This window comes from Oncorhynchus nerka, linkage group LG24 (genome assembly GCF_034236695.1).
Source record: "Oncorhynchus nerka isolate Pitt River linkage group LG24, Oner_Uvic_2.0, whole genome shotgun sequence".
Lineage (NCBI taxonomy): Eukaryota > Metazoa > Chordata > Actinopteri > Salmoniformes > Salmonidae > Oncorhynchus > Oncorhynchus nerka.
Genome location: NC_088419.1, coordinates 91,612,997 through 91,637,545, shown reverse-complemented (window position 1 = coordinate 91,637,545; position 24,549 = coordinate 91,612,997). Strand labels below are relative to the sequence as shown.

General features: G+C 44.1%; 1 protein-coding gene across 1 annotated transcript; it reads left to right on the top strand.

The window, feature by feature from the left end:
- Positions 1-204: 204 nt before the first annotated feature.
- Positions 205-24,077, top strand: scyl3 (SCY1-like, kinase-like 3). The gene is given in 14 exon segments (XM_065009325.1): positions 205-798; positions 1,372-1,588; positions 2,311-2,496; positions 2,709-2,772; positions 2,775-2,821; positions 2,922-2,978; positions 3,076-3,202; positions 19,854-20,043; positions 20,281-20,420; positions 20,836-21,017; positions 21,306-21,477; positions 21,583-21,753; positions 21,844-22,580; positions 23,296-24,077. Coding segments are annotated over 13 exon segments (2,304 nt in total). The 5' UTR covers positions 205-798; positions 1,372-1,423; the 3' UTR covers positions 23,362-24,077.
- Positions 24,078-24,549: the final 472 nt, after the last annotated feature.

The window sequence follows — 24,549 nt, the reverse complement described above, 5'->3', positions numbered from 1 at the left end:
TAGGACCAACACATTACACGTTGCGTTTATATTTTGTTCAGCGTAATCTCATTCTAAACTGAAGACTCGTGATTAGTTGATCATTGGAGTCAGGTGTGTTAGCTGGGGCAAAAGTGTGACACCAATCAGGGCCCCGACGACTGGAGTAGGCAATGCCTCATGTCAAAAAATAGATAATGCATAGCGCGCTGCTATTGCAGCCATAAAGGTGTATAAATGATTACAGTTTAGGTAACGTAGCGTAATATGTTGCGTTCTACCTGCGTTTTCTCGCACCACTATGGCATTGACCATTTGTATTGATAAAGAGGGTAACGTATTTTGATGCTGTTACATCATACGGATTTAATCAACAAATGCCACACGATACCAAATGAACGAACTGTTTAGAACCACTATAATTATTTTATAGTCACTTATTCGTGATTGTTCAAACGACAATTCATATTTTGATTATGATGCCCGGTCCGCCTGCCACTGGCTTTTATTTAATGGTTTCGTCCTAATCTTTGACAGGAAGAGCCGGTTGTTTACGGTTGGTACACAGGAAGCGATTTATTTGCTTCACGTTAAAGTTAAACAGCGAATATCTTCTTCATTGTTAAATACGTGGATTGCTAACCCATTGGCAATTTACATTATATATATATATATATATATATATATACATGTTTGTGTCTATGACTGAAGACCAAGTGACAACCAATGCGATGACTACTTTTAGCAAGGCTAGCTTGCGAGCGTAGCCATCTAACTTAGCTGGCTGTCCATACGTAGAAGTGGCACTCAACCAAACAGGTAACACACACTTCGATGTGACATTAACACTACTGATACTGGGTACACTACGTTATTTCATTGCTACCTAGCCATTTGTAAAGCAACCAGAGTATCGCTAGCAAAAAATAAGATGATTAGGTTAGCTAGTTGCTAGCTAGCTAGACAGGTGGAAACACCTTTTGCTTTCCGAGTTCAATTTTGCTGTATTTACTCTGCTTGACACGAGTCCAAGGGGCTGGTTAGCGTGACCTAGTTAAATCAACAGCATTCAACCATGTCAGCTAGCCAGATGTGTATCACTTAACATACAGATACTAGTTAGCCACGCTGCCTAGCTAGCGAACTGTCATGATGATTTTTGATCATTTGATTTATTTTAAATTAGGAACTATTGATTATGGTTTAGATAAATGATTTAATATATGTGAACTTGATACAGAATTTGCACTTTTGTACTTTGTATAGTTTATTTAATGATGTTGATGTGCTTCTGATGGTGTTCAATGTCTGTTTTTATGTGGTGAAGCTGAAGAAAAATGTCCACAATGTGGACAATAAAGTTTTTCTAATTCTATTTGAAATCACTGGCAGTGTGATCATCAGGCACTGCGTCCCGAACAACCGCATCGAGGGGTGAGCGACCATGGGCGCGGAGAGCAGCGCTATGCGGAGCATCATCTTGGAGGAACCGCTCCTAACCCTGCCCTCAGGGCTGACCATGTACTCCGCCGTGCTCCAGGATGGCAAGCCGGCTTCTGTGTTTGTTCACAAGCAGGGCAACGAAGACAAAGTCAACAAAGCTGCTAAGGTAAACACATATGGTATCTAATAAAACATTTATTCCAGACAGAGTATGGCATCACCCATGCGAGTGACACAGCCGTCTGATCGTTGCCTGGCTACCAGCCTGTTTAGCTGTCATTCCACTCTTTGCCACTTCTTGTCATGCCATGTTTAGCATGAGAAGGAGAGGAATGTTGAAAAGGCGCAACGCTCGCTTACAATTATTCAAGCAACTAAGTGGAATGTTAGCACAAACAGACTGGATTTCTCCAGGCTAGTCACATTTGGGCAAGGCATCACCAGTGTCTCCTGTCTGCTGCCCTGGCTGTAATATATCCTCATGATAAATGGTCACTTGAAATTGTCTGAGCCTTGTTGTGTTATATTTAAGCCCTAGCAGACAGTCTCATCCAGAGTGACTTACAGTAAGTGTGACATGCTGCTACTCATGATGTGAGGCTACTGGAGGGCAATGATGCTCCCTTGTGTATGTAGCTGCCATTACCAAGGAAATCACTTGCCATCCCTTTGCTTGAGTGTGGTATCGTGAAGAAAAAAAAACCATCAATGTGATAAGGAAGCACAACATTACAAGGGATAAGGCTACATCCACATCCCTCCAGCCTCTCCCCTCCTGTCCTGTACTGCCTTTTATCACCTGAAGAAATTATAGTTTTACATTCATCCTACAGGAGTGAGCTGCTGGAACAAAATAAGAGCCATTAATGAATGTTTGGTTCCCTGTAGCACCTGAAGACCCTGAGGCACCCGTGTCTGCTGCGTTTCCTGTCATGCTCAGTGCAGGACGGAGGTATCCACCTGGTGACGGAGCGTGTGCAGCCCCTGGAGCCCCTGCTGGACAGCCTGACTCCGGAGGAGTTGTGTGCAGGCATCTATGACCTGCTACAGGCGCTGATTTTCCTGCATGAGAGGGTAAGGAACACACACACACACACACACACACACACACACACACACAGGCAGACACTATTAATGAAGAATCCCTGCAGGCACAAACATTTTTCTCCATAAGACTGAAGTGGTGGACGGGAACGTTTTAACATTTAAACTCTCTCACATGATTCTGCTCTGTTCAGTATTACAGTTCTCATTTCTGTTATAACAGGTCTTCTTTCTCCCCTCAGGGAAAATCGAGCCACAACAACGTCTGCATGTCTTCTGTGTTCGTAAGTGAAGACGGCCATTGGAAGCTGGGGGGATGGAGACTGTCTGCAAGTTCGCTGAGGCTACACCAGAGGTGACTGGCAATTCAGCTGGAAAGAACTAATCTACTTTCCATCACTATTGTCTGTGGTTATTGTAAGTGTTTTAAAGTTATATTCTATTGTCCACCTCAGTTTCTCAGCACCATTCAGAATGTGAGGGAGACCAGTACTGTTCCTCCGGAGGAACGGGTAAGATTAACAGGCCCATCACTGTTATTTTAACATTATTTTATTATTGGTAATTATGCAGTCTTAAGTCTTTAATTCATAAAATCATTCTTTGCAGGTGGAAGGCTTTAAAACACTGCCAGATAAGCATGCACACTCTCGAGACTGCTTCTCCTTTGGAATGATGGTGGAAACCCTCATCCCTCTCCTGAATTTGAAAATAAATGATTCTCTCAATGGCTATGGTGAGTGGAGAAGCCTCAACTTGATTGATTGTTGGAACGTTCCATTCAAACCTTGAACAGAACACTTGTACAATAGGATGGAATGGCTTTTTTTTTTTATAGAAGTGAACATTATGCTTGATAATCTCCGACTTTGTGACGCTCACTTTCTCCTTTGCCGGGTCTTGTCTTCCCCTCATCCTCCCTGTCCTCTCTCTTCCTGCCGAACCTCTTCTCTCTCTCCCCACACTGAGTGTACAAAACATTAGGAATCACCTTCCTAATACTGAGTTGCACCTCCTCATTTTGCCTTCAGAACAGCCTCAATTTGTTGGGGCATGGACTCTACAAGTTGTCGAAAGTATTCCACAGGGACGCTGGTCCATGTTGACTCCAATGCTTCCCATAGTTGTTAAATTGGCTGGATGTTCTTTGGGTGGTGGACCATTTGTGATACACAGGAAACTGTTGAGCGTGAAAAACCCAGCAGCGTTACAGTTGTTGACACAAACCAGTGTGCCTGGCACCTACATTTCACCCTCTGAATGGCACACATACCCCAATCTATGTCTCAAGGATTAAAAATCATTATTTAACCTGGCTCCTCCCCTTCATCTATACTGATTTGAAGTGGATTTGACAAGTGACATCAATAAGGGATCATGGCTTTCACCTGGATTCTCTGACCCTACAAGGTCCGGAGCCTGCTGGTTTTCTGTTCTGCCTGATAATGAATTGCACCCACCATGTGTCCCAGGTCTAAATCAGTTCCTGATTAGAGGGGAATAATGGAAGAACTGCAGTGGAACTGGCTTGGCGGTCCAGAGTTGATGTTGAGAGGTCTGTCATTGAGAGTTGCTAATGTTTTGTACACTCTGTATTAGAGCTGACCCCAATTAGTCGACTGGTCAATTGTTTGATCGTTAGGCTGTTGGTCGACCAAGATTGTTTTTAGTCGAGCAGTAATATATATATATATATGCGCCCATCTCAGTGAACTAATCCATTGTGGAGGCCGAGACTAAAAGCCAATTTACGCTTGATCCGAATATGTGGTCGGAGGGTGTGACGCAAATGCGGAGTCTCCCAAATTTTGTAACAATGCGGAGGGCCCTATATAGCTTCGCATTGACATGATTAGTTGATGGTAGTTGGGTGCGGTACATCCTGTATAAACACGAGCTCACTTCCTTGGCAACGGCTCTTTTGACAACGGCTCTGCAAAGCGCTAGCAGTATGAATTAGAAGTCGACCAATTATGATTTTTCAGTGCCGATGCCGATTTATTGGAGGACCAAAAAAGCCGATACCGATTAATCGGCCAATTTTTTTTTTTTTAAGTATTTATTTATTTGTAATAATGACAATTACAACAATACTGAATGAACACTTATTTTAACTTAATATAATACATCAATAAAATCAATTTAGCCTCAAATAAATAATGAAACATGTTCAATTTGGTTTAAATAATGCAAAAACAAAGTGTTGGAGAAGAAAGTAAAAGTGCAATATGTGCCATGTAAGAAAGCTAACATTTCAGTTCCTTGCTCAGAACATGAGAACATATGAAAGCTGGTGGTTCCTTTTAACATGAGTCTTCAATATTCCCAGGTAAGAAATTTTAGGTTGTAGTTATTATAGGACTATTTCCCTCTATACCATTTGTATTTCATTAACCTTTGACTATTCAATGTTCTTATAGGCACTTTAGTATTGCCAGTGTAACAGTATAGCTTCCGGCTCGCTCCTCACTAGGCTCGAACCAGCAACACAACGACAACCGCCACCATCGAAGCAGCGTTACACATGCAGAGCAAGGGGAACAACTACTAGAAGGCTCAGAGCGAGTGACGTTTGAAACGCTATTAGTGTGCGCTAACTAGCTAGCCATTTCACTTCAGTAATATCTAGTAATATCATCAACCATGTGTAGTTAACTAGTGATTATGATTGATTGTTTTTTATAAAATAAGTTTAATGCTAACTAGCAACTTACCTTGGCTTACTGCATTCGCGTAACAGGCAGTCTCCTTGTGGAGTGCAACGAGAGAGGTAGGTCATTATTGTGTTGGACTAGTTAACTGTAAGGTTGCAAGATTGGATCCCCCATGCTGACAAGGTGAAAATCTGTCGTTCTTTATTTATTTATTTATTTTACCTTTATTTAACCAGGTAGGCAAGTTGAGAACAAGTTCTCATTTACAATTGCGACCTGGCCAAGATAAAGCAAAGCAGTTCGACAGATACCATGACACAGAGTTACACATGGAGTAAAACAAACATACAGTCAATAATACAGTATAAACAAGTCTATATACAATGTGAGCAAATTAGGTGAGAAGGGAGGTAAAGGCAAAAAAGGCCATGGTGGCAAAGTAAATACAATCTAGCAAGTAAAACACTGGAATGGTAGTTTTGCAATGGAAGAATGTGCCAAGTAGAAATAAAAATAATGGGGTGCAAAGGAGCAAAATAAATAAATAAATTAAATACAGTTGGGAAAGAGGTAGTTGTTTGGGCTAAATTATAGGTGGGCTATGTGCAGTAATCTGTAAGATGCTCTGACAGTTGGTGCTTAAAGCTAGTGAGGGAGATGAGTGTTTCCAGTTTCAGAGATTTTTGTAGTTCGTTCCAGTCATTGGCAGCAGAGAACTGGAAGGAGAGGCGGCCGAAGACAGAATTGGTTTTGGGGGTGACTAGAGAGATATACCTGCTGGAGCGTGTGCTACAGGTGGGAGATGCTATGGTGACCAGCGAGCTGAGATAAGGGGGGACTCGCTCTGCCCCTGAAAGAGGCAGTTAGCCCACCTTTCCTAGGCCGTCATTCAAAATAAGAATGTGTTCTTAACTGACTTGCCTAGTTAAATAAAAGGTATAAAAATAATACAATTTTTAAAAAATCGGCAAATTGGCGCCCAAAAATACCGATATCCGATTGAAAATTAGGGCCGATTTCAAGTTAATCGGCCATTCCGATTAATCGTATGAATACGACAGCAGAAGTCAGGGTATCACAGTAAATGCTGCATGGCCAATGCTGATGTTGGATAGACTATGCGCCCAGATGCACAATGCACTTCTCTCTCCAGAATGTGACTTCTCCCGCCAATTTGTGCACATTCGTTGTTTCATAACTTCATTGTGTTAATTGTTTGCGTTTTGATTAGTGTATATCAATTCCCTGTTACATACAGTATATCACCAGTACTACGTTTACCATTAATGCATATAATTTCCAATCTATAATGTTTTTGTTACTTCGATTATGGTAATATGGTTTAATGCATTCAATATTATTATTCCAGTCTTCGCGTTCTCATTGTCTGAGTGGACACATTGTTTGTGAAGTGCACAACCTATGCTACACTAGTGAGAAACAAGTTTTGGTTTATTTCATTCATTTGATTTTTTTTTCTTCTCAGTTTTAGTCATTTGTTTGGTTCGCTCCTGTCATTGTTGAGTAAGGATGTATATTCATAGAAGTAGGCCTATAGGTTACCTGGTCTGTGTGCAAATTCAGGGATCTGATAGTGTTTCTGATGGGCTAAACGTACCACCACTAATGGACCTGTGGAGCTTCTCTAAGTAATGTTTTCTTCACCTCAAACAGCAAGTAAACATTGTCTGTTTTTCCATTGAATGACAATAGTTCCTCAATGTATCTGAAATCTTTCCAGCTCTCTCCTTTTAGATAACCACACAGTGTGAAAGGGTCATGCTCTGATTCAATGGAAACATCATAAAAGGGGCCTACCTGATTACTTCTTATCAGTGCTTGACTTGTACTCATTTTGGGTGCTGGTACTGTTTTATATTTAGGTGCAGGATCTCCACAATACTTTTGAGCTAATATTCGATAAGTGGAACAGAAGCTCAAGCAGTAGAACATTTGAGGTGCTGGTACTCAGCTCCGGTGAGCTCCTACCCAAGTTGAACACTGCTTCCTGTCCCTTGCACAAATAGCCTACAGCTCTGTCTGTCCTAAGCTCACTGGTGCAGGAAACTGAGGGCCCAGAATATTTTATATTTTATGCAATGTTGCAAATTTGCTACAGCAAGCTTCAGGCCAGACCCACGTTTAAATAGTTGATAGTGTTTCAAGTTCGCTGCGGACAGGCCATGTGTAGCCGATGTGATTTATAGGATATTTATTTTTATCAGGATATTTTCTACCTGCAGGCCTCAACCTTTTTTTTTTATTTGTTGGCTTTATGTAGGCTATTTTTACATAGTTGGCAAGGACAATATAAGTTAGTTTTTGGATTAACCAGGACCTCCCACTGCATCACAGTGCTAGCTGTGTCACTAGAGATTCTGAGTTTGAGTCCAGGCTGTCGCAGCTGGCCGTGACCGGGGGACACGGGGTGGTGCATGATTGGCCCAGCGTCGTTAGGTTTGGTCACCAGGGATGTCCTTGTCCAATAGCGACTACTGTGGCGGGCCGGGTGCAGTGCACGCTGACTCTGTCACGAGGTGTATGGTGTTTCGTCCGACACATTGGTGCAACTGGCCTCCTTGTGTCAAGAAGCAGTGCGACTTGGGTTGTATTTCGGAGGACGCATGGCTCTCGACCTTCGCCTCTCCCGAATCCGTACGGGAGTTGCAGCGATGAGACAAGACTGTAACTGCCAATTGCTTCCGTGGTATCCAAAAGGGGTTAAAAATCAATTAAATATTAAGAATTTTGATTAACCCCATGACAATGATTTTGCGACATAAAAACATTATAAATGAAACTTTCACGAAAATGTGCATATGACCGTCATAACTGGCACGCAGATCGGTAGAAATGGTAAGATAAATTGGTATTCAAAATGAGAGGTTGCCGACTCCTCGTAGCCGATTACCGGCAACTTCAGGAGAGTAATGGTAGAATCTGCAAAAGGCAGCAGGAGCGAGAGGAGAATAGCTGGTTCAGGTTGTGTTTATTTAAAAAAATATATATCTAAATTTCTGGCATCCTCTTGAGGCGTTTGTCTTATTTCATCAAACCGTAAGCTTAGAGCATCAGCCAAGCTCAATCCAGAAATTTGATTTGATTAGAACACTATACATATGGAAAAATACGTTTCAAAATTCCGACCAATCGTGTGGTTGACAGAACTGACATTTACTCCTGAGGTGCTGACCTGTTGCACACTCCTACCACTAATTATTATTTGACCCTGCTGGTCATCTATGAAAATTTGTTCTTCAAGATGTTCAATCTGGCCTTAATGGCTTGTACTCTTAGATGAAACGGTATGAAAATGTCATATCACGATTATAGATACCAAAATAATCAGTAGTATCGCAGGATTGTTAAAGTGCTGGAATTGTTTGAAAAGTACTGACAGTTTTATATTGAAAACCAACAAAATCAGCAGCACTGTGCACTTTTTGTGTGTAAAAACATTAAAGATGGCACCATGTGGCCATGAAAGGTAAAAGTTTATTTAGTGCAGGTTTTAATGAACACAACCTTAAGTAAGCAAATCAATGTGCACATAAAAGCAAAGCAATGTGGATGTAAGAATAACACAACCATATGTAAACACATCCAATGCAACCATATGTAAACACATCCAATAGAACCATTTATTTAGTGCAATAGAACCATATTTATATGTAACACAACCTCCAATAGAACCAGTATGCAAATCAATGTGCACATAAAAGCAAAGCAATGTGGATGTAAGAATAACACAACCATATGTAAACACATCCAATAGAACCATATGTAAACGCATCCAATAGAACCATATGTAAACGCATCCAATAGAACCATATGTAAACGCATCCAATAGAACCATATGTAAACGCATCCAATAGAACCATATGTAAACGCATCCAATAGAACCATATGTAAACGCATCCAATAGAACCATATGTAAAGTCAGGTGCTGCTGGCCTAACATCCTGTATGTATGCATCTTTGTTCACTTGAGATGTAAATGTAAAAAATGTCTGCATATTTACTGTCCGGTTTAAATAATGATCTGCGAGGGGAGACTCTCTCTGATGGCACGCTGGTCACTGGGATGCACAAAAGCTTCCTGGCAAGGTGAGGCAGCTCTGATGCAGGGCCACACCAGTGGATCCTCTTCTGCTGGAATGGGAGGCAGAGACGGGTAGATCTCTTCTTTCACTCTGTCTTCTGGGGTGGTCGGAATGTTGTGAGCTTAGTGATCTTCTGGGAAGAACTGTTTCCAGGCAGTTTCATTCCCGTTGCCAGTCTGGGGATGAGGTAATGGATAGTGAAGAACTGTGTTTCCAGGCAGTTTGATTCCAGTAGCCAGTCTGGGGGCGAGGTAATGGATAGTGAAGAACTGTGTTTCCAGGCAGTTTGATTCCTGTTTCCAGTCTGGGGGCGAGGTAATGGATAGTGAAGAACTGTGTTTCCAGGCAGTTTGATTCCTGTTGCCAGTCTGGGGATGAGGTAATGGATAGTGAAGAACTGTGTTTCCAGGCAGTTTGATTCCTGTTGCCAGTCTGGGGATGAGGTAATGGATAGTGAACTGTGTTTCTAGGCAGTTTGATTCCCGTTGCCAGTCTGGGGATGAGGTAATGGATAGTGAAGAACTGTGTTTCCAGTCTGGGGGCGAGGTAATGGATAGTGAAGAACTGTGTTTCTAGGCAGTTTGTTGCCAGTCTGGGAGTGAGGTAATGGATTGTGAAGAACTGTTTCCAGGCAGTTTGTTGCCAGTCTGGGAGTGAGGTAATGGATTGTGAAGAACTGTTTCCAGGCAGTTTGTTGCCAGTCTGGGAGTGAGGTAATGGATTGTGAAGAACTGTGTTTCCAGTCTGGGAGTGAGGTAATGGATAGTGAAGAACTGTGTTTCCAGGCAGTTTGTTGCCAGTCTGGGAGTGAGGTAATGGATTGTGAAGAACTGTTTCCAGGCAGTTTGTTGCCAGTCTGGGAGTGAGGTAATGGATTGTGAAGAACTGTTTCCAGGCAGTTTGATTGCCAGTGCCAGTCTGGGAGTGAGGTAATGGATTGTGAAGAACTGTGTTTCCAGTCTGGGAGTGAGGTAATGGATAGTGAAGAACTGTGTTTCCAGGCAGTTTGTTGCCAGTCTGGGAGTGAGGTAATGGATAGTGAAGAACTGTGTTTCCAGGCAGTTTGATTCCAGTTGCCAGTCTGGGGATGAGGTAATGGATAGTTTAGAACTGTGTTTCCAGGCAGTTTGATTCCAGTTGCCAGTCTGGGAGTGAGGTAATGGATAGTGAAGAACTGTGTTTCTAGGTAGTTTGATTCCAGTTGCCAGTCTGGGAGTGAGGTAATGGATAGTGAAGAACTGTGTTTCCAGGCAGTTTCATTCCCGTTGCCAGTCTGGGGATGAGGTAATGGATAGTGAAGAACTGTGTTTCTAGGCAGTTTGATTCCAGTTGCCAGTCTAGGAGTGAGGTAATGGATAGTGAAGAACTGTGTTTCTAGGCAGTTTGATTCCAGTTGCCAGTCTAGGAGTGAGGTAATGGATAGTGAAGAACTGTGTTTGAAGAACTGTGTTTCTAGGCAGTTTGATTCCAGTTGCCAGTCAGTCTGGGAACTGTGTTTCCAGGCAGTTTGGCCAGTCTGGGGGCGAGGTAATAGATAGTGAAGAACTGTGTTTCCAGGCAGTTTGATTCCAGTAGCCAGTCTGGGAGTGAGGTAATGGATAGTGAAGAACTGTGTTTCCAGGCAGTTTGATTCCAGTAGCCAGTCTGGGGATGGGGTAATGGATAGTGAAGAACTGTGTTTCTAGGCAGTTTGATTCCAGTTTCCAGTCTGGGGATGAGGTAATGGATAGTGAAGAACTGTGTTTCCAGTCTGGGGGCGAGGTAATGGATAGTGAAGAACTGTGTTTCCAGTCTGGGGGCGAGGTAATGGATAGTGAAGAACTGTGTTTCCAGGCAGTTTGATTCCAGTTGCCAGTCTGGGAGAGAGGTAATGGATAGTGAAGAACTGTGTTTCCAGTCTGGGGGCGAGGTAATGGATAGTGAAGAACTGTGTTTCTAGGCAGTTTCATTCCCGTTGCCAGTCTGGGGATGAGGTAATGGATAGTGAAGAACTGTGTTTCCAGGCAGTTTCATTCCCGTTGCCAGTCTGGGGATGAGGTAATGGATAGTGAAGAACTGTGTTTCCAGGCAGTTTGATTCCAGTTGCCAGTCTGGGGGTGAGGTAATGGATAGTGAAGAACTGTGTTTCCAGTCTGGGGGCGAGGTAATGGATAGTGAAGAACTGTGTTTCTAGGCAGTTTGATTCCAGTTGCCAGTCTAGGAGTGAGGTAATGGATAGTGAAGAACTGTGTTTCCAGGCAGTTTGATTCCTGTTTCCAGTCTGGGGATGAGGTAATGGATAGTGAAGAACTGTGTTTCCAGTCTGGGGGCGAGGTAATGGATAGTGAAGAACTGTGTTTGCCAGTCTGGGGATGAGGTAATGGATAGTAGGCAGTTTGATTCCAGTTGCCAGTCTGAGGTAATGGAGTGAGGTAATGGATAGTGAAGAACTGTGTTTGCCAGTCAGGCAGTTTGATTTCCAGTCTGGGGCGAGGTAATGGATAGTGAAGAACTGTGTTTCCAGGCAGTTTGATTCCTGTTGCCAGTCTGGGGATGAGGTAATGGATAGTGAAGAACTGTGTTTCCAGGCAGTTTGATTCCTGTTTCCAGTCTGGGAGTGAGGTAATGGATTGTGAAGAACTGTTTCCAGGCAGTTTGATTCCTGTTTCCAGTCTGGGAGTGAGGTAATGGATTGTGAAGAACTGTGTTTCCAGTCTGGGAGTGAGGTAATGGATAGTGAAGAACTGTGTTTCCAGGCAGTTTGTTGCCAGTCTGGGAGTGAGGTAATGGATAGTTTAGAACTGTGTTTCCAGGCAGTTTGATTCCAGTTGCCAGTCTGGGAGTGAGGTAATGGATAGTTTAGAACTGTGTTTCCAGGCAGTTTGATTCCAGTTGCCAGTCTGGGAGTGAGGTAATGGATAGTGAAGAACTGTGTTTCTAGGCAGTTTGATTCCAGTTTCCAGTCTGGGGATGAGGTAATGGATAGTGAAGAACTGTGTTTCCAGTCTGGGGGCGAGGTAATGGATAGTGAAGAACTGTGTTTCCAGTCTGGGGGCGAGGTAATGGATAGTGAAGAACTGTGTTTCCAGGCAGTTTGATTCCAGAACTGTGCCAGTCTGGGAGATGAGGTAATGGATAGTGAAGAACTGTGTTTCCAGTCTCGAGGTAATGGATAGTGAAGAACTGTGTTTGTGTTTCCAGTCTGGGGTGAGGTAATGGATAGTGAAGAACTGTGTTTCTAGGCAGTTTCATTCCCGTTGCCAGTCTGGGGATGAGGTAATGGATAGTGAAGAACTGTGTTTCCAGGCAGTTTCATTCCCGTTGCCAGTCTGGGGATGAGGTAATGGATAGTGAAGAACTGTGTTTCCAGGCAGTTTGATTCCAGTAGCCAGTCTGGGGGTGAGGTAATGGATAGTGAAGAACTGTGTTTCTAGGCAGTTTGATTCAGTTTGTTGCCAGTCTGGGGATGAGGTAATGGATAGTGAAGAACTGTGTTTCCAGTCTGGGGCGAGGTAATGGATAGTGAAGAACTGTGTTTCCAGGCAGTTTGTTGCCAGTCTGGGAGTGAGGTAATGGATTGTGAAGAACTGTTTCCAGTCTGGCAGTTTGTTGCCAGTCTGGGAGTGAGGTAATGGATTGAGGTAATGAAGAACTGTGTTTCCAGTCTGGGAGTCTGAGGTAATGGATAGTGAAGAACTGTGTTTCCAGGCAGTTTGATTTGCCAGTCTGGGAGTGAGGTAATGGATTGTGAAGAACTGTTTCCAGGCAGTTTTTGCCAGTCTGGGAGTGAGGTAATGGATTGTGAAGAACTGTGTTTCCAGTCTGGGAGTGAGGTAATGGATAGTTTAGAACTGTGTTTCCAGGCAGTTTGATTCCAGTTGCCAGTCTGGGAGTGAGGTAATGGATAGTGAAGAACTGTGTTTCTAGGCAGTTTGATTCCAGTTTCCAGTCTGGGGATGAGGTAATGGATAGTGAAGAACTGTGTTTCCAGTCTGGGGGCGAGGTAATGGATAGTGAAGAACTGTGTTTCCAGTCTGTGGGGCGAGGTAATGGATAGTGAAGAACTGTGTTTCCAGGCAGTTTGATTCCAGTTGCCAGTCTGGGAGAGAGGTAATGGATATGAAGTGAAGAACTGTGTTTCCAGTCTGGGGGGTAATGGATTGTGAGGTAATGGATAGTGAAGAACTGTGTTTCTAGGCAGTTTCATTCCCGTTGCCAGTCTGGGGATGAGGTAATGGATAGTGAAGAACTGTGTTTCCAGGCAGTTTCATTCCCGTTGCCAGTCTGGGGATGAGGTAATGGATAGTGAAGAACTGTGTTTCCAGGCAGTTTCATTCCCGTTGCCAGTCTGGGGATGAGGTAATGGATAGTGAAGAACTGTGTTTCCAGGCAGTTTGATTCCAGTAGCCAGTCTGGGGGTGAGGTAATGGATAGTGAAGAACTGTGTTTCCAGTCTGTGAGTGAGGTAATGGATAGTGAAGAACTGTGTTTCTAGGCAGTTTGATTCCAGTTGCCAGTCTGGGGATGAGGTAATGGATAGTGAAGAACTGTGTTTCCAGTCTGGGGGCGAGGTAATGGATAGTGAAGAACTGTGTTTCTAGGCAGTTTGATTCCAGTTGCCAGTCTAGGAGTGAGGTAATGGATAGTGAAGAACTGTGTGGTTGGCGAGAGTCCAGTGAAGAACTGTGTTTCCAGGTGAGTTGATTGAAGAACTGTGTTTCCAGTCTAGGAGTGAGGTAATGGATAGTGAAGAACTGTGTTTCCAGTCTGGGGGCGAGGTAATAGATAGTGAAGAACTGTGTTTCCAGGCAGTTTGATTCCAGTAGCCAGTCTGGGAGTGAGGTAATGGATAGTGAAGAACTGTGTTTCCAGGCAGTTTGATTCCAGTAGCCAGTCTGGGGATGAGGTAATGGATAGTGAAGAACTGTGTTTCCAGGCAGTTTGATTCCAGTAGCCAGTCTGGGGATGAGGTAATGGATAGTGAAGAACTGTGTTTCTAGGCAGTTTGATTCCAGTTTCCAGTCTGGGGATGAGGTAATGGATAGTGAAGAACTGTGTTTCCAGTCTGGCCAGTCTGGGGATGAGGTAATGGATAGTGAAGAACTGTGTTTCCAGTCTGGGGGCGAGGTAATGGATAGTGAAGAACTGTGTTTCCAGGCAGTTTGATTCCAGTTGCCAGTCTGGGAGAGAGGTAATGGATAGTGAAGAACTGTGTTTCCAGTCTGGGGGCGAGGTAATGGATAGTGAAGAACTGTGTTTCTAGGCAGTTTCATTCCCGTTGCCAGTCTGGGGATGAGGTAATGGATAGTGAAGAACTGTGTTTCCAGGCAGTTTCATTCCCGTTGCCAGTCTGGGGATGAGGTAATGGATAGTGAAGAACTGTGTTTCCAGGCAGTTTGATTCCAGTTGCCAGTCTGGGAGTGAGGTAATGGATAGTGAAGAACTGTGTTTCCAGTCTGGGGGTGAGGTAATGGATAGTGAAGAACTGTGTTTCTAGGCAGTTTGATTCCAGTTGCCAGTCTGGGGATGAGGTAATGGATAGTGAAGAACTGTGTTTCCAGGCAGTTTGGATTCGTTTGCCAGTCTGGGGATGAGGTAATGGATAGTGAAGAACTGTGTTTCCAGGCAGTTTGATTCCAGTTAGCCAGTCTGGGGGTGAGGTAATGGATAGTGAAGAACTGTGTTTCCAGTCTGAGGTAATGAGTGAGTGTAATGGATAGTGAAGAACTGTGTTTCTAGGCAGTTTGATTCCAGTTGCCAGTCTGGGGATGAGGTAATGGATAGTGAAGAACAGTTTGTGTTTCCAGTCTGGGGCGAGGTAATGGATAGTGAAGAACTGTGTTTGAAGAACTGTTTCCAGGCAGTTTGATTCCAGTTGCCAGTCAGTCTAGTGAAGAACTGTGTTTCCAGTGAGGTAATGGATAGTGAAGAACTGTTTCCAGTCTGGGGGCGAGGTAATAGATAGTGAAGAACTGTGTTTCCAGGCAGTTTGATTCCAGTCTGGGAGTGAGGTAAGTCTGGGGATGAGGTAATGGATAGTGAAGAACTGTGTTTCCAGGCAGTTTGATTCCAGTAGCCAGTCTGGGATGAGGTAATGGATAGTGAAGAACTGTGTTTCCAGGCAGTTTGATTCCAGTAGCCAGTCTGGGGATGAGGTAATGGATAGTGAAGAACTGTGTTTCCAGTCTGGGGGCGAGGTAATGGATAGTGAAGAACTGTGTTTCCAGTCTGGGGGCGAGGTAATGGATAGTGAAGAACTGTGTTTCTAGGCAGTTTCATTCCCGCTGGGATGAGGTAATGATAGTGAAGAACTGTGTTTCCAGATGAGGTAATGGATAGTGAAGAACTGTGTTTCCAGGCAGTTTCATTCCCGTTGCCAGTCTGGGGATGAGGTAATGGATAGTGAAGAACTGTGTTTCCAGGCAGTTTGATTCCAGTAGCCAGTCTGGGGGTGAGGTAATGGATAGTGAAGAACTGTGTTTCCAGTCTGTGAGTGAGGTAATGGATAGTGAAGAACTGTGTTTCTAGGCAGTTTGATTCCAGTTGCCAGTCTGGGGATGAGGTAATGGATAGTGAAGAACTGTGTTTCCAGTCTGCCAGGGGATGAGGTAATGGATAGTGAAGAACTGTGTTTCTGAAGAAGGCAGTTTGATTCCAGTTGCCAGTCTGGGAGTGAGGTAATGGATAGTGAAGAACTGTGTTTCCAGTCTGGGGAAGCTGTGTTTCCAGCAGTTTAATTGCCAGTCTAGTGAAGAACTGTGTTTCCAGGCAGTTTGATTCCAGTAGCCAGTCTGGGAGTGAGGTAATGGATAGTGAAGAACTGTGTTTCCAGTCTGGGGATGAGGTAATGGATAGTGAAGAACTGTGTTTCCAGTCTGGGGATGAGGTAATGGATAGTGAAGAACTGTGTTTCCAGTCTGGGGGTGAGGTAATGGATAGTGAAGAACTGTGTTTCCAGGCAGTTTGTTGCCAGTCTGGGAGTGAGGTAATGGATAGTGAAGAACTGTGTTTCCAGTCTGGGAGTGAGGTAATGGATAGTGAAGAACTGTGTTTCCAGTCTGGGAGTGAGGTAATGGATAGTGAAGAACTGTGTTTCCAGTCTGGGTGCGAGGTAATGGATAGTGAAGAACTGTGTTTCCAGTCTGGGAGTGAGGTAATGGATAGTGAAGAACTGTGTTTCCAGTCTGGGGGCGAGGTAATGGATAGTGAAGAACTGTGTTTCCAGGCAGTTTGATTCCTGTTCCAGTCTGGGAGTGAGGTAATGGATAGTGAAGAACTGTGTTTCCAGGCAGTTTGTTGCCAGTCTGGGAGTGAGGTAATGGATAGTGAAGAACTGTGTTTCCAGGCAGTTTGATTCCTGTTCCAGTCTGGGAGTGAGGTAATGGATAGTGAAGAACTGTGTTTCCAGGCAGTTTGAAGAACTGTGTTTCCAGTCTGGGAGAGAGGTAATGGATAGTGAAGAACTGTGTTTCCAGGCAGTTTGATTCCTGTTCCAGTCTGGGAGTGAGGTAATGGATAGTGAAGAACTGTGTTTCCAGGCAGTTTGATTCCTGTTCCAGTCTGGGAGTGAGGTAATGGATAGTGAAGAACTGTGTTTCCAGGCAGTTTGATTCCTGTTCCAGTCTGGGGAGTGAAGAGGTAATGGATAGTGAAGAACTGTGTTTCCAGGCAGTTTGATTCCAGTTTGTTAGCCAGTCTGGGAGAGAGGTAATGGATAGTGAAGAACTGTGTTTCCAGGCAGTTTGATTCCTGTTCCAGTCTGGGAGAGAGGTAATGGATAGTGAAGAACTGTGTTTCCAGTCTGGGAGAGAGGTAAATGGATAGTGAAGAACTGTGTTTCCAGGCAGTTTGATTCCTGTTGAAGAACTGTGTTTCTAGGCAGTTGATTCCAGTTGCCAGTCTGGGAGAGAGGTAATGGATAGTGAAGAACTGTGTTTCCAGGCAGTTTGATTCCATTAGCCAGTCTGGGAGAGAGGTAATGGATAGTGAAGAACTGTGTTTCCAGGCAGTTTGATTCCAGTAGCCAGTCTGGGAGTGAGGTAATGGATAGTGAAGAACTGTGTTTCCAGGCAGTTTGATTCCTGTTCCAGTCTGGGAGTGAGGTAATGGATAGTGAAGAACTGTGTTTCCAGGCAGTTTGATTCCTGTTCCAGTCTGGGAGTGAGGTAATGGATAGTGAAGAACTGTGTTTCCAGGCAGTTTGATTCCTGTTCCAGTCTGGGAGAGAGGTAATGGATAGTGAAGAACTGTGTTTCCAGGCAGTTTGATTCCTGTTCCAGTCTGGGAGAGAGGTAATGGATAGTGAAGAACTGTGTTTCCAGGCAGTTTGTTTCCAGTCTGGGAGAGAGGTAATGGATAGTGAAGAACTGTGTTTCCAGGCAGTTTGATTCCTGTTCCAGTCTGGGAGAGAGGTAATGGATAGTGAAGAACTGTGTTTCCAGGCAGTTTGATTCCTGTTCCAGTCTGGGAGAGAGGTAATGGATAGTGAAGAACTGTTTCCAGACAGTTTGATTCCTGTTCCAGTCTGGGAGAGAGGTAATGGATAGTGAAGAACTGTGTTTCCAGGCAGTTTGTTTCCAGTCTGGGAGAGAGGTAATGGATAGTGAAGAACTGTGTTTCCAGGCAGTTTGATTCCTGTTCCAGTCTGGGAGAGAGGTAATGGATAGTGAAGAACTGTGTTTCCAGGCAGTTTGATTCCTGTTCCAGTCTGGGAGAGAGGTAATGGATAGTGAAGAACTGTTTCCAGACAGTTTGATTCCTGTTCCAGTCTGGGAGAGAGGTAATGGATAGTGAAGAACTGTGTTTCCAGGCAGTTTGTTTCCAGTCTGGGAGAGAGGGGAGACTGGTTTAATGGATGGATAGTGAAGAACTGTGTTTCCAGGCAGTTTGATTCCTGTTCCAGTCTGGGAGAGAGGTAATGGATAGTGAAGAACTGTGTTTCCAGGCAGTTTGATTCCTGTTCCAGTCTGGGAGAGAGGTAATGGATAGGGAAGCTGATTGTAAGGTTGAACCACCCCCTGCTTTCACTGGTCCAAAGGTCAGTAGTTGCAGCCAAACCATGTGCCTTCTGAGCCAAACATTTTCCAACATCAGCTTTAACCTGGTTGTACAGGTTTGGGATTTCAGTCTTGGAGAATAAAGTTTGTCACTTTGTAGTGAGGCACGGTGACCTTCATCAGCCTCAGAAAGTCAGGCCTTTCAACAATTTGAAATGGCGTCATGTCCTTTGCAATGTAATATGAAAGGGCTGCAGTGAGGTCTTTAGTATGTTTTGATGTGGGTCTATAAGCAGCCTGCCTTTTAAATGCTTGCTGGAGTGTCTGTCACAGCTGTAGATGAGGATGGACCAGTAGTATCACTGGGTTTGCCTGCTGCTCACCCACTCTGTAAACAAGGGAACAGCTGTAGATGAGGATGGACCAATAGTATCACTGGGTTTGCCTGCTGCTCACCCACTCTGTAAACAAGGGAATAGCAAATGTATTATTACATTATAATTATTATTCACATCTTCTGTGTTGCATTTGAGTATATGCAATGACCCCCATGCACAATTTTTCATAAATACAAATGAGTCTTAAGACAGTGAGAGGAATTGCAATGAGCCCAACATTTGACACAGGAGTCGTGTGTGTGTGTGTGTGTGTGTGTGTGTGTGTGTATAGTGTTTCTCCTGTTGGAACACTTTTACAACCACGTCCACGTCTGATGGATTTTAAATGAACAAAATATGTTGGTTGTGTGACTAAACTACATAATGTGTTATTGTGTGTAATGGGAGAATAGAGTCTGCAGACACACGACACACACAGCAGCAGAACGACGTGTAGTGTTTTTACAAAGAACAGGTAACACTGAACGCTTCAGTTTACGTTATTGACAAGCTATTAGCAAGTTAGATAAACCATGACATTTCCCCCCCATTCCGAAGTTCCTGCATTGAGCTAAAGGTTGACTTCCCTTGCATTCACTATAAGGTGGTGGTCACAAAGGTCACCCTGTTTGCATGTTCTGCAGAGGGGGTGACCATCTTCGATTTTTAAGTTTCCCTCAGCACTCTTGTAAAAGCCAAAATACTATCACACTTCATATTTGGTCTTCTTAGAAGGAAAATCTCCCGAATGCTGTCCCTGCCTTCTGCCATGTTTTCACACAAAACAAACCCCACGTTGCCTGCTACGCCTGCGTCAGACTGTTGCTAACTTTTGGTTGATGCTGGACAGTATTTACCGTGAGTTTGACAAACTGTGGTAATCAAACACGGTTTTAATGATAATTTTTAACATTGAAAACAGTAATACTAGCCGTTGGGAATTTTACCGTGTTTTATCATGTAACCGGTTCATCCCTTATCTCCACCCGGTACAGCCCGAAGAAGACTCCGGTACAGCCACCCCTCAGAGCCTGGTTCCTCTCTAGGTTTCTTCTTATGTTCCTGCCTTTTTTCTGGGGAGTTTTTCCTAGCCACTGTGCTGCTACATCTGCATTGCTTGCTGTTTGGGGTTATAGGCTGGGATTCTGTATAAGGTTTGTGACATCGGCTGATGTAAAACATTTATAAGTACTTTATAAGTACATGTTGATTTGATTTAAAAGTGCAGACTGTCAGCTTTTAATTTGAAGGAACTCTCTGTATCATCTCTTTCTGCAGTCTCTGAAGAGTTATCAGGCAGTCTGAAGAGGACTCTCCAAGCAGGCCTGTTGACCTCTGACCCCTTGTCTCGGCCCTCTCTCAGCTCCCTACTCACTCATGACTTTTTCAGAAATGACTTTCTGGAGGTCATGAATTTTCTGAAGAGCCTGACCCTGAAGGCAGAGGAAGAGAAGAATGAATTCTTTAAGTGAGTGAGTGACTGTGTGCGTATTTAATTAGACTGTTTAGTGATTCGTCGGTGACAGCTCTGCCTTTGTCATCGTTCCTACTATGGGCTGACCCTGTAAAACGACATTTCACTGCACCTACCCGGTGTATGTGACAATACATTATCTTTGTATTATTCATTTCCTCATACAAAATGTCTGCCAATGAACTTGTTACTGTCTGAGCCCACAGAAAGTATCCTCTGTCTGTACGGCAGGTTTCTATTGGACCGGGTGCAGAGCCTGCCAGAGGAACTGATAGCAACGCGTCTTGTTCCTAAACTCCTCAATGGGATGGTGTTTGCTGAACCTACCGCTGTGAAGAGCTTTCTGCCTCACCTCTTAAAGCCAAACAAGGGTTTGTCTTTTTTAATTATTGGTTATTTATTACCCATGTGGAGCACTCTGGATCAATGACAAGCCATCTGGGTCTGACAACTTGGATGGAAAGTTACTGAGGATAATAGAGGACGATATTGCCACTCCTATTTGCGATCTCTTCGAGCTAAGCTTACTAGAAAGTGTGTCCTCAGGCCTGGAGGGAAGCAAAAGTCCTTCCACTACCTAAAAGTAGCAAAGCACCTTTTACTGGCTCTAACAGCCAACCAATCAGCCTGTTACCAACCCTTAGTAAACGTTAGGGGATTTTTTGTTGTTGTTGTTGACCAGATGCTATTTCACAGTAAACAGATTTTCAGCACGTTTATAGGGAAGGGGGCATTCAACACACAATGAATATATTTGACCAGATTTCAATCTGTCTGTGTTGACAGATTGTGGTGGGAGTGAGGAGTGCCTCCTGTCGGTCTCTCTCTACAGAAAACATGTGGTTCCTCAGCTGCTGAAGCTCTTCAAGGTCAACGAGGAACACGTCCGGATGGTGCTGCTGGCTCACATTCACGTCTACGCTGAGTGTTTCTCCCAAGATGAGCTAAAGAACCAAATCCTACCTCAGGTCAGACAAACACCCTTTTCATATTTGCTGATGTTACTGACTGGTTTTGAAGCCAGGTTGTCCATTTGCTGCACGACTGTTACCCCACTGATGTGAACCTAGTTATTAGGGGTCTCTACCAGATGTGGTTCACCTCCCATAACTTTATTCAGAAACATTATACGGTAATGTCTGTGGTTCCAACATTTGCATGTTCAGTATATTTTGTCCCTGCTGGGGTTTGCCTTGTATGTTTTGAAAACACTGTTTCAATTCAAGATCTCTTCCTCCCTCCCTTGTAAACTGCAGGTGTTGCTTGGAATGAGAGACACAAATGATTCTCTGGTAGCCATGACGCTGCAGAGCCTGGCTGTGCTGGTGCCGTTGCTAGGTGCCCAAGTGGTGGTGGGTGGGGAGAGGACCAAGGTGTTCAAACGCACCAGGCCCAACTTCACTAAGTCTACAGAGGTCACCCCAGAAAGTAAGAAACGCATAAGATAACGCTCATCTTTTTTGATGATTTCATATAACTGCAGTGCTGCTAGTCATAGTTCCCTACAAAACAATTCATCCTTACCTTCTCTAGCCTCTCCAGTTCACATAGTTGGAGGGTCCCATCCCCAGATTGCCCAGCCCTCGAAGGTCCCAAGTCTGTTCCCCAAACCGGTAGCAGTGAGAGGGGGTCTGGTCCTGGGGAACATAGACAGCCTTCAGGCCAGAGAGACCACCAGGATATACTCCCTGCCACCCAAATCAGGTAAGGAAGTAATACTGAGAACCTTACCTCTTCCAATTCACTCACATTCAGTGGTTGAAGCTTATACCAGTCATCTGGCCCTTATTCCAGGTAGTAGTAGAGAGATATCTCTACCCCTGAACGGCTTCAGCAAAAACGAGGAAGAGGAGTCCTCCTACAGTCCCGACCAGCCAGAAAGGCCAGAGGGCCGGAGTCAGGCTGAGGACTGGCCAGATTGGAGTGACCCAGAGGAAGGGGAACAGGAGCAGTCAGTCCAGACACACATCCAGGCCTCAGACAGAACGCGGGATCAAGAGGAGGAACCATGGGACAACAAAGACACAGAGCCCACGTTTGACCTCTCCCCCACTGCGCCCATACCAGACCCTGTCGTCCTAACCGCACCACCACCCCCCCTCAACCTGATGGCCGAGCCCCTGCGAGTGGGGTCCAAACCCCTCAAACTGAGCTATAACCTCAAGGCCTTAGAGAGGAAGACAACGGTAACGTCTTCCGGGGACAACGGCTGGGGGCAGGAAGAAGAACCGCAACCTAACGACGAGCCCAGGCCCAAGCTGCACACCGCACGAAAGGATGGTGGCACGAGGGTTCTGGGAGAGGAGTTCACCATCGAGGTGAAGAGGAAGCAGGAGAGAGACCCGGAATTGGACTTCTTTGCAGACATGGAGCCGGACATTAAACTATCGTCTGCTGTAGCTCTGCTGCTGCCTGTGAAGAGCAATGTTAGTGATACTGGGCTGCTCACAGCCGCACCGTCAGAACACACTGAGCCATCTGTTGACACACTAACACTCCCCGCCAAGTTCGCAGCTGCTGACCAGACGGAGGTGAGTCCATGTGACAGAAACAAAGTACTACTATTCTCTGTGACTAGGTAGGTGCAGGGTCAGTTGTGTACCACTGGATCACATTTTAAAAAGCAATCCACGTCTTTCACCAGGCCCTCGCTGGGATATTCACAGAATCCAGGGCTTGAAATTTGATTTTTAAAGTCAAACGGCTAAGAATTCCAGTATGGATTTGTCTGGTGCCTCCCCAGTGATTTTTAAGTCTGTTTCCCCAACTCCAGTCCTGGAGAATCCCCAACGATGCACATTATTGAAGCCCCTTGTAAACACACCTGATTCAACTAATCATCAAGCACTGCGAGTTGAATCAGGTGAGTTTGTCTGGGGCTACAACAAAAAATGTTTGCTGTTGGAAAACTGGTTTAAGTGAAAGACAATTTTATTGTGTTTATGGCAGTTGAGCCTGTCTTTTTTAACTGATAGTCAAAATACAAAGAATTCCAGTAGTGATCTTTCTGGTTCCTCCCCTAATGTGTAGGTGAAAGGCAGCCAATATATGGCATTTCTGCGTGTAACTGGTTCATTTACATTTTCAGGCAACCAACATAATACTCCTGACTTGCCCGACGAGCAAGTGCCTTTCAGAATGTAATGTCAATCCCATGTACTATAAAGGAAATTCATTAGCGTAAGAAAAGTTCCTGCTTCATGAGTGGCCATTTTTAAAGGATTTCTGTATTCCTTTATTTTACAGACGGAAGCAGAAGGCTGGGAAGAAGGAGATGACCTTAACTGGGGAGAGGATGAGAACACCTGGTGATTGACAGTTACCTGGCTGGATCTATTACTCAGACATGTTGTAGAGACTTACATGTTATGTTGCTGGTTACTGCAGCACTTCAATTTCCAGGATGCACCTCTCCTTAACCAGCCAATCAGAGAACTGGAACACCTGCACATCCTGTTCTAAACCGTTATCATGAAGTAATATTGCTAATGAAAAATAAATGTGATGGGATGTGAGACACTGAAGAATACATTTTACAATTGAGATTTTAATCAGAGTTTTCAGATGGTTAATAAGATGACCATCCATCCTGTTACTAAGGAATTATATCTATGGAACTTGACTTTTGTACTAGAATGATGTGAGGGGACTCTTTGGGATTGTTACCAGCTAGACTGGGGCAGCAGACCGACCTTGGGAATCCTTCATCATAGTTTGCCAAAATGTCATCCACTAAACTAGTGGACTGTTTTAATTCTAGTTTTGTGCCAAACATTTCTCATCTGGCAGTTTAATTTGGATTACTTTTTGAGAAGGGGGAACCTCAAGTCTTACCTTGCTTCCTGAGAATTTTCAGAAGATCTCCAATACTCTCCTCACGTCCCTCTGGGGAGAGCATGCAAGGAATTGAGGAATAGACTTGATAAACCCCCGGAGAGACGTGAGATTTCTTTTGGGGGGGGGAATAGACTTTGAATGAAAGATTTGACTATTTGTATCTTTCTGGTGAAATAAAAGGTTTTATGACACGTCTGGTTTTACTTTTACGGTTCAGTTGTCTGACAAGACTTAATAGTGTCGGGATGGAAGCAGGGCATGGTTAATTTAACTGCCTTGTTCAGGGGCAGGATGACTTTACCTTGTGTGTTTAGATCTTAGCAACCTTTTGCGTTAGTGGCCAAAGGCTCTAACCACTACCTGCCGCCCCAAATGCTGCGTTTACATCCCAGTGCTCAACTTGCACACAAAAAAAATGCTAACCGTAAGAAAGTCTGATTTAAAGTGAAAGCAACTGGATATTTACAGGCAAAAGCAAAACAATCCCAAGCTTTTTAATGAACCATGTCTAAGAATTCCAGTACTGAGCTATCTTGATTTCTCAGTTCAAGCACATGATTCAATTGCTCTTTCCTGCTTTAAACTAAGAGTGGCTACAATGGACCTAGATTAAATTATACCATTCTGCAGTGTACTGCAGCTTCACTTGCAATATTGTCTGTT